The sequence below is a fragment of the Trichoderma citrinoviride genome (assembly GCF_003025115.1).
Source record: "Trichoderma citrinoviride strain TUCIM 6016 unplaced genomic scaffold BBK36scaffold_17, whole genome shotgun sequence".
NCBI classification, from domain to species: Eukaryota; Fungi; Ascomycota; class Sordariomycetes; order Hypocreales; family Hypocreaceae; genus Trichoderma; species Trichoderma citrinoviride.
Window position 1 is genome coordinate 552874 of NW_020194725.1, and position 14167 is coordinate 567040.

The window sequence follows — 14167 nt, forward strand, 5'->3', positions numbered from 1 at the left end:
GAACTGAATTACTGTACTAGTATTCCCAAGTCTGATCAATTTGCCGAACTCCAAACGAGTTTGTCTAGTCAGCTATAAGAAGGGAGCTGCGTACAGAAGCTTGCCAAGAGTGCAGTTGTGATGCATCAATGCCTACCCTGTAGCATGGCTCGTCATGGGCGTGTTCCAAGAGGGAGAGTCGCTTTGCAGATGCAAATCTCTTCACAATGCACCAAGCGTCTTCCATCTTACCGGGTGCCTCGCATGAAGCAATCTGTCTGTTCTGTAGTTTGCATGTCTTCGTAGATCCACCACGTGGCTTGATTCACTTCACTCGAGATCAGCAGCGTTTGTACGTACCGTATGGCTGAAGAGATCTGTTGCATCAACATCTCGATAGATGTTACTAAGCTGTGGCCACGTCTCCCCCCTCTGCTTTCAATATACAAGTCTATGGAGCTACGTGTTTTCAAGAGTCTTTAAAGACAGATCATTCATTTGCCCTGCCCTTTATTTATTCTATTTCTCCCCCCAACATACATACACTCGCTCAATGCCGTAGGAACGGCTTCCCAAGGCAAAGCACAGACACCAACTCACTTCAGGTTGTTAGCCTCACCAGCCACAGCGCCCCTCCTTGTGTGGCTCAGAGGCGGTGTCTCTTGCCTACGTCCCAAAAGGACAGACAACCTATCAAAACGGACGACAGCCAGTGACAGCTGGCCCTGCCCACCAACAATCTTGATCCATCTCTCGCCTGCCAATTCCCCCAGACGGCTGGCTTCGACATCAGACTGCTCGACGCCTCGACTGTCTGCTCCAGCCTCGGCCCTCTTGATCCCCTCTCTCGAGCCGCCGCACGTGCTCACAAGGCAGCGCCCTTCTCGCCCAGAGCTCGCCCAGCCCTCCCCACCGAATTGACCTGCATCAAAACACCAACTCGCTTCTAGTCGCGCAAACAACCGACGCCCTCGCCCAGCTCATCCCCCATCATGTCGGCGCCACCCAGCGATGGCTACGGCCAGCCGCTTGACCAGCAGGCCCAGCAGCAGCCGCCCTACGATGGCCAGCCCGCGCCCCACGAGGCAACCGCCGCGGGCAAGAAGAAGAAGCGAGGATATGCGGCGCAAGCCTTCGAGGTCGGCACGGGAGCCAATGCTCTGGCAGGCGGCCAGCTCCCCGTCGGACAACCGTACGGCGCGCCGCCAATGCCTGCCGGCGCCGCTCCCTACGGCGCTGCTGCCTACGGTGAGCCTCAGCCCGTCGCTGGCGGCCCCGCGGCGCCTGGATACCAGTATCCCCAGGCCGGCTACGGCGCACCACAGCCCGTCGCCGCGTCGCAGCCTGCGTACGGCTACCAAGCTCCGGACCAGGGATACCAGCCGGCGGCTGGCCCAGGTCCTGCCCCGGGCATCGCGGGCATCACGCAGGGCATGGCCGGCATGCAGGTCGGGGGCCAGCCGCAGCCTCCCCAGGTGGCCCAGCAAGGCAGGCCCACCGTTCTCAACCAGCTGTACCCTACCGACCTCTTGACGCAGCCCTTCCACGTCTCGGAGCTGGATCTGCCGCCGCCTCCAATCATTCTCCCGCCCAATGTAAGAGGTCCCAATTGCATGGTATCACTGCTGCTTGACGAGCTTGTGCTAACGAGTGCCGTTTGCCTCAGACCAGCGTGACTGCCTCGCCGGATGCCAACTGCTCTTCGCGATACATTCGATCTACCATCAATGCTGTCCCCACATCCAACTCGCTGCTGAAAAAGTCCAAGCTGCCCTTCGCGCTCATCATCCAGCCGTACGGAGCTCTGCACGACGACGAGGACCCCATACCCGTTGTCCAAGATCAGGTCATTTCCCGTTGCCGAAGATGTAGGACGTATATCAACCCGTTCGTCACCTTCCTGGACCACGGCCACCGATGGAGATGCAACATGTGCAACCTGAGCAACGATGTGCCCCAGGCCTTCGACTGGGACGCCGCCGCTCAGCAAGCGGCCGACCGATGGCAGCGCCACGAGCTCAACCACGCCGTCGTCGAGTTTGTCGCCCCCCAGGAGTACATGGTTCGACCGCCCCAGCCCCTGGTCTACCTCTTCCTCTTCGACGTCAGCTACGCGGCGGTTTCCAACGGCCTCTTGGCCACGAGCGCCAGGACCATCTTGGACAGCCTGAGCAGGATACCCAATGCCGATCGCCGAACTCGCCTCGGCTTCCTCGCCGTCGACTCCAGCCTCCACTACTTCTCCATCCCCAAGGACACGGACGAGAACGGCGAGACGAGCATGCTCGTCGTCAGCGACCTGGAGGAGCCATTCCTGCCGGTGCCCCACGATCTCCTCGTCCCGCTGACCGAGAGCCGCCAGAGCATCGAAAAATTCCTCCAGAAGCTGCCCGACATGTTCCAGAACAACCAGAGCAACGGCTCGTGCATGGGATCGGCCCTGCGCGCCGGACACAAGCTCATCTCTGCGCTCGGCGGCAAGATTGTCGTCCTCACTGCCTCGCTCCCTAACACGGGCGTCGGCAAGCTGGACATGAGGGAGGACAAGAAGCTTCTGGGCACGTCCAAGGAGAGCAGCCTCCTGCAGACGTCCAACAGCTTCTACAAGAGCTTTGCCGTCGAGTGCTCCAAGAACCAGGTGTCGATTGACATGTTCCTGTTCTCGTCTCAATACCAGGATGTAGCCTCGTTGAGTAACTTGCCGAGGTACACTGGTGGACAGACGTGGTTCTACCCCGGCTGGCACGCCTCGCGACCCGAGGACGCGCTCAAGTTCGCCTCCGAGTTCAGCGATTACCTGTCGTCCGAGATTGGGCTGGAGGCCGTGCTCCGCGTGCGTGCGACTACGGGCCTGCGCATGAATGCATTCTACGGCAACTTCTTCAACCGCAGCTCCGACCTCTGCGCGTTCCCGGCCTTCCCCCGCGACCAATGCTACGTCGTCGAAGTCGCCATTGACGAGAACCTTACTAAGAACGTGGTGTGTCTCCAGGCTGCTGTGCTGCACACGACATGCAACGGCGAGCGCCGTATCAGGGTGCTCACGCTTGCGCTGCCGACGACGACCAACTTGTCGGACGTCTACGCGTCTGCGGACCAGCTGGCCATCACCACCTACTTCAGCCACAAGGCCGTGGAGAGAGCGCTCAGCAGCGGCCTGGACGCCGCCCGAGACGCCCTGGCGGCCAAGGTCACCGAGCTCCTCCAGACGTTCAAGAAGGAGCTCGCCGGCGGCAGCATGGGCGGCGGCCTGCAGTTCCCGGCCAACCTCCGAGGACTTCCCCTGCTGTTCCTAGGCTTGACGAAGAACGTCGGCCTTCGGAAATCGACGCAGATCCCCTCTGACATTCGATCAGCCGCCCTGTGCCTCCTGTCCACGCTTCCGATCCCGCTCCTGATTCGATACATTTACCCCCGACTCTACTCTCTGCACGACATGCCCGACAACTCGGGCATCCCGGATGAGGCCACAGGCCAGATTGTCCTCCCTCCGCCGCTTAACCTGTCCTCGGAGAGACTCGTATCGTACGGCCTGTATCTGATTGACGACGGCCAGGTCCAGTTCTTGTGGGTGGGCCGGGATGCCGTTCCCCAGCTGCTCGCCGACGTCTTCGGAGTCGAGGACCGCACGCAGGTCCACGTCGGCAAGGGGCGAGTTCCGGAGCTGGAAAACGATTTCAACGAGCGCATTCGAGCCGTGATCCAGAAGAGCCGCGATCACCGCTCACTTGGCGTGGGAAGCATCACGGTGCCGCACTTGTACATTGTCCGGGAGGATGGCGAGCCTTTGCTCAAGCTGTGGGCGCAGACGCTGCTCATTGAGGACCGGGCGGACCAGGGAGTAAGCGCAGCACAGTGGCTTGGTACACTTCGAGAAAAGGTACGTTGACTGGCATGTTGGTTCCAAGAACCTCACAGGCTAACGCGAGAACGATACAGGTTGTGCAGTAATGTTCCGGAGATGACAGAGAGGCGATGTTGCAATAATCATTGTATAGACTAGGTAGTCAAGGGGATCACGGTGGCGACCATTGGCGAAAAGAGGGCGAGTAAGATGAGAGGGACTATGTCTTTTATGGTAAATGAACTATATTTCAACGTGGACTGAAATCAATAAAAAGCAATCAAGTGTTGATGTTCCTTTGGACTTGTGAGCACGTTGTTTGAAGGTTCTTTGGGGCTTCACCCACTGGCTCGAGCATTCCACAGTTCTCCGTCTTGCCTCTTCAGGTGTCTCGATCTTACAAACAATATCTATCTTTAGAAAGTGAGGAGGACGGCGATAGAGGCCGGCCGGCGCGGCTGTTAGCTGTCAAGCTATCTTGATCGAGGTTTACCGGCATTGACGGAGTGGTGGGGCGGGAAGAGGTGGCGTGTTTTAGGTGATTTGGGTTGCTGCTACGAAACATTTGGCATTGGTGACCACTACGAGGCGATACGGGTACTGAAGCTACGAAGCTGTGAGGGTAGGGTAATGTTGCTTGACAGCTACCTGAGCAGCTTTGTGGTGTACGAGATGTTGATTTCCAAGTTGAATACGAGCAATATCCATCCCGGTATGCACCTTGATAGCAATGATAGACCTCTACTTCGCATCTGAAATGCAAGGGGCAAGATGGAAAAACTGGGGAAGAGAGTGTTCTACCGAGTTTTGAAACAGCGCTGGAGAAGAAGCTCTAACGTCGATGTTTGAGGTTGGGGGGCAGCCAAACCCCCCTCTCTCAGGGCTGCAATTTCTTGGTTCACTTGCGCCGCAGGTGTGGGATTCAAGTTACTACTAAGGTAGTGCTAGTAGAAGTTGTGATGTGAAACAGGCGAGGGGGGCGACGCTTGACGGGCCAATGGGGATGGGGATTAGGCGCCTTTGGTAGGGGGAGGAGGGATGTGAAACTGAAGGGGGGGGGCTTGGGATGGATGGATGTGAAGTCAATGGACGATTGCTTGATGGTGTAGTTGATGGCGATGGTGACGAGATGCTCATGTCTGTGTGTGCCTTGAGGGCTATGCAGAAGTCGTAGCCTTGAGGCGACGGAGCGTTGAATAGGTACCTATTGACAACATGGAGGGTGATATTACTACATGTACGAGACTCGAACTACAGCAGTTGACCATACCGATGGCGCCCCCCCTGTCCGCCTAGTGTAGGTGGCGCCAGCTGCTTATTCTTGAAGATGTTGAAAGCAAGGACCAAGTGAGACGCCGAACTGTGCTGAATCGATGGCTGCTTTGTAGAAAGAGGTATAGGTAGAGCGAGTAACGGAGTTGAGTTTGGCTGCGCCATGACATTCCTTTGATGCTACTACTATCATGGATTTTCTGTCTGTCCAGGTGCTTTATCGGAGAGCCGCTCATTGTTCAACTTGGTACATATGGACCTTTAATGTTGGTTGCGAGCTGCCATCGAACCCATTCTTCACCTCTTTGTTCTAGTACTGCTTCACTATCCAGTTCCGGGCAGCTCCCAGGTTTCGTTTCCACAGTCAAGACAAAGGGATTCCGAAACGAACCAAACAGGTTCCCGGTTGCATGAAACCGCATTGCCGTGCCATGCATGCATCCATTCCCACGGCATTTCCCCGTCCAAACAATCCCCCCCCGTCTTTGTTCTCCTCCCCCCGTTTCCGAGAGCTCCCTCCTAGCCCCTTCTTCTTCTTCTTCTTCTTCTTCTTCTTCTCCAGACAAGGGCATCGCATTGCCGTTGCTGTTTCGCATACTAAACAAAGAGCCCTCTCGATGAGGACCGTGGACGGGGAGAATCTGGAGCTTCGAGCTTGGACTAGCTGGGATCAAGCAGCTTGTCACAGGAACGGTTGCAAGGGGCTGCCAGCCAGCGGATCCGGACGGGCTGAGCCTGGACGGGCACGAACCTGTAACCGTCTGGGACGTTCTATTGCATGCATTTCGACGACAGTACATTGGGTAGTGCTCTGCCACTACTGTTGGCAGCAGCAGTGGTCGATGCCGTCAATGCCCATCGGCTGGGTCCATCACCCGTGTGAACTGCATGCACCGTCCAGCTCCGTCCTACATGTATCCATCATCCATTGAATCCTCTACATTGGATGTATCCATCAATGCATCCGCGATTCTTCAGTGGCCCTACAGGCGCCGCAGCCCGCTAAACCAGCACCTACCTACTGTACGGAACCCCCCCCAACCCCTGGCCTAGGTAGTAACCATGGAAGTTCCTGTGCTCCTTAGCCCGCCCCCGCCGACCCTCCTGAATTATTGATTTGCTCGTACGCCCATACAATGGGAACTGGGAACATAAGCCCAGGCAGGGCACAGCTCGCTAAACCGCTGCCCAGCTGAGCACCTCCAGTCACAGCAGCCCAGTTGAGAGCAGATACAAAGGCCTCACTGGACCCTTTCCACGTCCAGTCTCTGCTCCACTTGGCCGCCAGAAGACGCACCTGCAACCCTCCATCCGACCCCGCAGCCCAGCCCGAACTCGTACTCGTGCCTCTTGTTCACACACCGAAGACGCCCATATCATTCGCCAGTCGTCCCATCGTCTCGCCTGTCCCTTTCTCCCAAGAGGCAGCCTGAGCGCATTTTCTCTTCTCTTTCGTCTTCTTTTTCTTCCTTCTCCTTCTCCTTCTTGTTCACCCAGAAAAGGCGTCGACAACCGCATCTGTCCGTCGCCCTGTCTTTCCCACAACTGAGTGCGTTCAACCACCGTCCGTCTCCCCTCATCTTGCTGCGACAAGAAAGCCTCAACATCTTCCATCACTCCTCTTCCTCCTCCTCCTCCATACTGACCTGCGCTTCTAGTTCACTGAGTGGAGTTGCCGTCCGCTAGGCTGCCTTGCCCCGTTAACTGCTATCCGCACATTAGCCTGCGAGCAATCGACGAGAACCTCCGGCAGAGGTAGAGAGAGCGCTTCTCAAGCTCGGACTCGTTCCCCCCAACCTTCAAACGGCCGCCATCGCCAACCCGCCCACCGGCCCCCCTCAACTTGCCTCAGTCCCCCAAGTCGCGCAGAGCGCAATCCGGCCGATCATGTCTCGGTCGAACCCCCCCAATAACGCATCGGCGTCGCGCAAGATCTCCTTCAACGTCAGCGAGCAGTATGACATCCAGGACGTTGTTGGCGAGGGAGCCTATGGCGTTGTTTGGTAAGTGTTCTGGTATTCCTCTTGGAGAGAGACCGTTCCCTAACAGCATTTGGACGGACAACAGCTCCGCTATTCACAAGCCCTCGGGACAAAAGGTTGCCATCAAGAAGATTACGCCCTTCGACCACTCCATGTTCTGCCTGAGAACCCTGCGAGAGATGAAGCTGCTGCGCTATTTCAACCATGAGAACATCATCTCCATTCTTGACATTCAGAAGCCCCGAAGCTACGATAGCTTTAACGAGGTCTATCTTATCCAGGTACGTTTCCCTTGCTGTTGTTGTGCAAGTCCCCCGCCAGCCTTTTGCCTATACTATCTGCTCACCATGCTTGTAGGAGCTCATGGAGACAGATATGCACAGAGTCATCCGAACCCAGGACCTCTCCGACGACCACTGCCAGTACTTCATCTACCAGACGCTGCGAGCCCTCAAGGCCATGCACTCGGCCAACGTGCTGCACCGAGATCTCAAGCCGTCCAACCTGTTGCTCAATGCCAACTGTGACCTCAAGGTCTGCGATTTCGGTCTGGCCCGGTCTGCCGCCTCCCAGGAGGACAACTCCGGCTTCATGACGGAATACGTTGCCACGCGATGGTACCGCGCGCCCGAAATCATGTTGACTTTCAAGGAGTACACCAAGGCCATCGATGTCTGGTCTGTGGGCTGCATCCTGGCGGAGATGCTCAGCGGCAAGCCCTTGTTCCCCGGCAAGGATTGTAAGTTGACAACAGCTCAAAGCGATTCCCACAAATAACTGCTAACATGGGCTCCTTGCAGACCACCACCAGCTGACTCTCATCCTGGATGTGCTTGGCACGCCCACCATGGAGGACTACTATGGCATCAAGTCTCGACGAGCGAGGGAGTACATCCGCTCACTGCCCTTCAAGAAGAAGGTGCCCTTCCGCACCCTGTTCCCCAAGACGTCGGACCTGGCCCTGGACCTGCTGGAGAAGCTGCTCGCCTTCAACCCGGTGAAGCGAATCACGGTGGAGGACGCCCTCAAGCACCCGTACCTCGAGCCGTACCACGATCCGGATGACGAGCCCACCGCGCCTCCGATCCCCGAGGAGTTTTTCGATTTCGACAAGCACAAAGATACCCTGAGCAAGGAGCAGCTGAAGCAACTGATTTACCAAGAGATTATGCGGTAAAGAACCGGCGTGAAGCATGTTGTCTGTTGAGCGAGACTGTTGCCACGCATGAAGAAGATTTTGTCCATGATTTAGAGCAACAACAAACAAGACTGGCAAAGAAATGGGAATCTGTCTTGGCCGGGCCAAGATGGACGGATGAAGGCTGGGCATGGAGGAACGAGACGAGATATGAAATGAATAAATACACTGGCCTCGCATGGCTGTTTTCCCGCTTTGACATGTTTTTTCTGCGTCATATCTACCATTTCCAGTCTACAGTATAGAAAGCATCTGACTGGGATAGCTGTATCGTTGTCAATAGTGGACGAAACTCGTGATCCCATCTCATGTGTATCAGCAACGGAGTGCGGGGCCGAAGCTGGTGATCGACGACACTCTCTTCTTGCGGTCTGTGGCTGGTCCTTGTCCTGCTCCAACGAATCCCCACACGGGACAAGAGGCCAGACTGGGTGACAAAATAGCTGAGACGAGGAGACGCAATCAGCACACGGTGACATAGTAAGCGCACTATCATCGCCCTGTGATCGGGTGCGTCTCACCTCCCCCAGGACGCACATATTCCCGTCTCAGATGCGCATATTCCTCGTGCCGTCCGGCCGTCAATGCTGACAGGCACCGGAACGCCGTGGAACGCAGCGCTAGAAATTGATCCTTGGCCTGTGACAGGCCATTGTGGCATTGGATTGAATCCTCGGGAAGTTGGTTGCTATTATTATTACAGCGCATCACTTCCAAAGCCGATCCCATCCACACATCCCCAATGCCTCCTCCACCAGACACCAGACGGCATTACTAACGGCCCAGTCGGTGTCTTACCCTTTGGCGCAGGCACACGCAGCTTGGAATTCCATCACGCCGTGTTTCCTTTTCCTCTTGTCCTTCTTACAATACCTGATCGCCCATTCTCTTCTTCACCTTTTTCTTTCGTTTCTCGGCCCTCCCTCTGTTTCCCCCCTCCCTTCGCATCACCTCTCTCTTCTTTTGCTCCCTCTTCATGGCCGTTCAGCAGCTTCTGTCTCACGGCTGGCGGGTCTTTTCTTTGGATACGTCGTAACTCCGGGTCGATAAGAGCAGGTTACATGCGAACCTGCGAACTCCTCGTCACCCATACCATACCACAACTTGAACAATCATCTTTCCCTCCAGCTATAACCTGCACTTGCGATAATTTGCCAAGGTAGCTAGCTAGCTACAAGCACGGGACAAGAGTTCTCCCCCCCCCTCTTTGTAAAAGCATCAAAGCTACAGGAGGCTTGCTCAGGACAAAAAGGACCCAACACGTTCGACCAAAAAAACAGAGGACCGACAACAATGTGGACGGGCCTGATCCGGCGCTTCTCGACCGAGGAGTCGCGCGACTCGGGCGACTTCCACGCCCACGCCGGCGGCCCCGCGCTCAGCAACAGCAGCAACGACGGCGTCCACGACGTCTTCACGCCCAGGCAGCCGCGCACGCTGAGCCCGTTCCGCCCGCCGCCGCTGGACCCGGTCGTGCTGCACGGCTACAAGGACAGCACGCCGCCCGAGTCGCGGCTGCTGACGCCGGCGGTGGCCGAGGAGATCCGCACCATGGTGCCGGAGCGGCTGCGCATCTCGGAGGACTGGCGGCTGGTGTACAGCCTCGCGCAGAACGGGACGAGCCTCGCGACGCTGTACCAGCAGTGTCGGCAGTACGAGGGCATGAGGGTCGGGTTTGTGCTGGTGGTTAAGGACCAGGAGGGAGGGGTAAGTTTTGAATGCTGTTCTCTCGGCGGCCCGGAGGAGAAGATGAGGAGAAGAGGAATGACAAGAAGGGAGAGTAATCGAACAGAATCGCTGACGAACCTAGACGTTTGGCGCCTACCTCTCCGAATACCCTCACCCGGCCCCGTCCTACTTTGGCAACGGCGAGTGCTTCCTGTGGCGGGCCTCGACGCTGACGTCTCTCCCGCCGCCGCCCTCGGCCGACACGACGCACCTGACGCGCAGCACGACGCTCGCTCCTCCGCCACCACCACCACCAACAACAACAACAACAACAACAACAACAACAACAACACAGTCCGGCACCTCGACGCCTCGGTCGGTGGACACGACGCCCGGGATCCGCTTCAAGGCGTTCCCCTACAGCGGCCTCAACGACTTCTACATCAACTGCGAGACGGGCTTCCTGAGCGTGGGGTCCGGCGGCGGCCACTACGGCCTGTGGCTGGACGACTCGCTCGACGTCGGGCACAGCTCGACCTGCGAGACGTTTGGCAACGAGCCGCTGAGCGACGCGGGGCCCAAGTTCAGCGTCATTGGCGTCGAGCTGTGGGTGATTGGCGCGAAATGAGAGCGCTGAGAGGACCCGAATGCCATGGCACCCCGACCCCTTTCCGATCTTGCGTTTGCCCTGGTTTGGCCCAGGCATTATGTATGTCACAACGTTGTATGAAACCTATCGGGAAGTTCTGTTCGACTTTATTTTGAAACGAATTAATGGAACTACATCTACGAAATGTCTGCTCAGCATGTTTCAAGTCATATGTCTGATTCTACTAGCCTACATATGACCGCCGGCACACCATGTCAGACAGACTCAGACAAGAGAAAGGAGTTGGTGGTGCAGAAGAAACCATATTGGAAGAGGACCAAAGTGGAAAGAAGAGGGGGGGAAAGAAAAGACAATCTCATCTCAAAGAATTTGAAGCATCGAACACTTGGAACAAAAAAGATGCCTAGACAGATAGCGAGGCAGTTCGAACCATGATACCCTCATAAGCAAATATGAAATAGCGCCGCACCTCTGTATGATCTATATCGCCGTCTCCAAGTGTTGTGTATACGTCTTTCTTTCTTACGAATCATGTCAACCACACCAATGTCCAGCACTGGTTCGCCTGCTTTAGAACCCTCCTCCTCTTGCTTTTTTTGAGCTTTGACACGCAGTTGTCATACATCATGTCGTCTTCTCGGGCCTCTTCTTCTGGAAAGCCAAGATTCCCTCGAGCACCCCCTCGGGCGTCGGCGTCTCCGCACAAACATCCGGCTCGAAGCCAAACGTGTTGACGAGATGATTCCGCGTCGTAGGCCCGATCGTAGCAACAAACGTCCCGTCCTGCCGCCGCCGCTCCCCCGCGAACTTGCCCGTCGAGGGATCCAGCAGGTCCAGGCCGCGGAGCATGCTGTCGCACCCCGTGGGCGAGAAGACGACGATCCATCGCTCGGAGCTCGCGGAGCGCCGCGTTGTCTCGTCGAGGACGGAGGCAAAGTCTGCCGGGAAAGAGGGCATCTCGCCCGTTCCGTAGACGACCTCCTCGGTGACGGGGATGCGCCGGTCCGGTGGGAGGGAAGGGTCCGTTAGGGTGCGGGGGATGATGTCCCTGCGCTGCTCGCCGACGAGGAATAGGAGGGGGGGCAGAAGCCTCTGGTTGTTGTTGTTGCTGCTGTTGTTGCTGTTGTCATCCTGCTGCTTTTCGCTACTATTACTGCCGTTGGAATTGTCGGAGTACCACTGGGCGTAGTGGTCGAGGATGAATTGCGCGAGGGCGTCGCCGTTGCCGGTGTGGCTGCCGAAGATCTGGAGGGGGGGATCCTGCGGGACGGCGGCGAGGGCGCGGGTCGTGGCTGGGCCGACGCTGTAGATGGGAATGTGTTGGAGGTGAGGCCACGAGGGGTCTTTTGTTTTCAAAATCGGTCAGCTTACATCTTTGTATGCGATTGGGTCTCAGTGAGGAGGAAGTGCTTTGTATGTATGTATGTCTATATCGAAGGATGAGGGCGAGGGTGAATAAAGCAATCTTCTAGGAGCAATCTTACCCTTTGAGGCCTCGTCTTCGCGGACTACATGGGAGAATGCCTCGACTGCTCTCTGGGAAGTAAAGATCAGGCCGCCAAAGTCGCAGTCCGGGGTGGTTCCGATGCGTTTCCGGCGGAGCAGGTCGCGGAGTCGATTTATGCCCTTTTCTTCAAATTTGTGCTGCAGGACTGGGACGAATGTTGGTGCAAAGGACGGGGTGTTGGCAGGTGAGGACAAGAGGTCTTCGTATGCGTCGGATGGGCTGGATCTTGTCTTGAGGAGGAGGACCGGGACGGGCTGCGTTGATGAGGGGAGGGATGCCATTGTGGGAAGCTCTATGAGGTTGCGGAGGAGGGCATTTGAGTATGTTGAGTAAGTCAATGCTCTTGAGGCGGTGTTGATGGGTTTGTTTGGATGCTGGCTTCTAGATAAATTGACGGGATATGTCCAAGACTGAGTGGAATTCGTGTCTGATGTTCGATGATAAGATAGCTTCATGTCAACAGTTCGGATGAGATGCCGCGGGATGACGGAGGGGCTTGGCATTCACGGATTGGACTTAATACTAGGCTTGGAGGGGCTTAGAGGGGTCACAATTGGAACGCTAAACGAAGCTTTATCGATAAGGAAAAATATCCTGACTGCGGCAAAGCCTTGAAAACCCGGGCCCCGGGGGCTGACAAATTGCATGTCACTGTATTGAAGTCATACACCTATCCTTTCTTTCACATATACTACTTATCACCATTACGCTCTTTTACAATTTGAAGTTTGTGTGCGAGAGCCAGAGTGTGCAGAAAAGGAGAGCTGCTAGTTATCAAAACGGGGAAGTGAAGGGACGAAATGGCCGAAGAAGCTTCTTCATTCCGGGACGCCACGGCGGCTGCGTCGGGGCCGGGCCTCGCAGCTGCTTCCGACTCGGTTGCCGCTGAGCAGCAGCCCAAGAGAATCCCCAAGGGAGTCGTGCTGGGAAAAGATGGCAAGCCGTAAGTTGGGCATGCCCTTTTGTCTGCGCCTGAGCCTACATCTCGTGCCTCTATTCTTTGTTTGTCGGGCAATTGAACGTCGAATCAGTCTACTAACAGCATTCCATCTTCAAAGATGCCGCAGCTGCACCTCATTCGCCTCATGGGCCGCCCAAGCCAAGCAGACGACCAAGAAAGACGCCCCTGCCGGCAGCAGCGCCGTATCCACGACGACCTCCGGCCCTCCGCCCGACTGCCCGCCCGACGTCGAGACCCTCGGCCGCAGCACCTGGACGCTGCTGCACTCCATCGCGGCGACGTACCCGGAGCAGCCGTCGCGGACGCAGCAGTCGGACCTGCTGAGCTTCGTCGGGCTCTTCTCCAAGCTGTACCCGTGCTGGGTGTGCGCCGAGGACTTCCAGGGCTACATGGCGCGGCAGAGGCCGCAGGTGTCGAGCCGGGACGAGTTCGCGCAGTGGCTGTGCCGCGCGCACAACGACGTCAACAGGAAGCTGGGGAAGCCCGAGTTCGACTGTTCCAAGGTGGACGAGCGGTGGAGGACGGGATGGAAGGACGGTCGATGCGACTGATTGGAAGACGATGACTCTGTGTTGTTGGTGAAGAGATGTGTACGATTAACGAGAAATGAACAAGAAAAGAGGAGGGATCATTCTTTGGAAACCGAAAGAGGAGCTAGATGCGGCCATGTACGATTGGAAGCGAGCTCGATGTATTCTCATCTCATTCGAAGGACGGCGTTTGGGAATGTCGGGATGTCGTGAAGCGTTGGATTCAGGGGCAATAGAAAGACCCAGGCCAGGGCGAGCCATGGTACGAGGAGGTATCATGACCTGTATGCGCATGGTGGCGCGACGGGAGACGAGGAAGGAAAATTCTTCACTCACTCACTGCTGGAACACCTCTCAACCTATCAACTTATCAATTGGAATACTATCACAACTCGCAATCACGCTGACTGGGCTCATCAATGTGCGACTTGGGGTCCATGTCCGAGGCCGTTCGATACCGTGATGCGGCTGGAGCCCGTCTGGATAAACCGGGGCGCCAGGGCAGGTAATTGACCGGATGCCTGCCGAAGCAGCTCCGATGGAAATCGAGATTCGGATGGGCCTTTGGGCGACCTGACCTGGCAAGTGTGTTGCTAGTAGATACGAAGCAGAGGAC

General features: G+C 56.7%; 5 protein-coding genes across 5 annotated transcripts; 4 read left to right on the forward strand and 1 right to left on the reverse strand.

Annotated features, from left to right (window-relative positions):
- Window positions 1-592: 592 nt before the first annotated feature.
- BBK36DRAFT_1136587 (COPII component protein) lies at window positions 593-4067 on the forward strand. Its single transcript, XM_024893028.1, has 4 exons — window positions 593-796; window positions 846-1574; window positions 1646-3859; window positions 3919-4067. The coding sequence occupies exons 2-4, from the start codon at window positions 972-974 to the stop codon at window positions 3928-3930; spliced, it is 2829 nt and encodes a 942-aa protein (XP_024745785.1). The 5' UTR covers window positions 593-796; window positions 846-971; the 3' UTR covers window positions 3931-4067.
- A 2915-nt stretch (window positions 4068-6982) lies between these two features.
- On the forward strand, window positions 6983-8254 carry BBK36DRAFT_1144891 (mitogen-activated protein kinase; the record flags this gene model as incomplete). Its single annotated transcript, XM_024893711.1, has 4 exons — window positions 6983-7098; window positions 7163-7358; window positions 7435-7816; window positions 7878-8254. 4 exons carry the CDS (start codon window positions 6983-6985, stop codon window positions 8252-8254), a joined length of 1071 nt encoding a protein of 356 aa, XP_024745786.1.
- A 1314-nt stretch (window positions 8255-9568) lies between these two features.
- BBK36DRAFT_1185472 (TLD-domain-containing protein) lies at window positions 9569-10571 on the forward strand (the record flags this gene model as incomplete). The annotated part of the gene is made up of 3 exons (XM_024896444.1): window positions 9569-9606; window positions 9700-9982; window positions 10086-10571. 3 exons carry the CDS (start codon window positions 9569-9571, stop codon window positions 10569-10571), a joined length of 807 nt encoding a protein of 268 aa, XP_024745787.1.
- A 606-nt stretch (window positions 10572-11177) lies between these two features.
- Window positions 11178-12341, reverse strand: BBK36DRAFT_1172657 (uroporphyrinogen synthase; the record flags this gene model as incomplete). Its single annotated transcript, XM_024895759.1, has 3 exons — window positions 11178-11673; window positions 11731-11896; window positions 12038-12341. The coding sequence occupies 3 exons, from the start codon at window positions 12339-12341 to the stop codon at window positions 11178-11180; spliced, it is 966 nt and encodes a 321-aa protein (XP_024745788.1).
- Window positions 12342-12860: 519 nt separating this feature from the next.
- On the forward strand, window positions 12861-13572 carry BBK36DRAFT_1129182 (hypothetical protein; the record flags this gene model as incomplete). Its single annotated transcript, XM_024891710.1, has 2 exons — window positions 12861-13003; window positions 13119-13572. 2 exons carry the CDS (start codon window positions 12861-12863, stop codon window positions 13570-13572), a joined length of 597 nt encoding a protein of 198 aa, XP_024745789.1.
- Window positions 13573-14167: the final 595 nt, after the last annotated feature.

Coding starts and splice junctions, on each gene's coding strand:
- BBK36DRAFT_1136587 (XM_024893028.1), top strand. CDS start 972: ATGTCGGCGCCACCCAGCGATGGCTACGGCCAGCCGCTTGACCAGCAG. Junction 1,575..1,645: donor CAATCATTCTCCCGCCCAAT/GTAAGAGGTCCC, acceptor CGTTTGCCTCAG/ACCAGCGTGACTGCCTCGCC.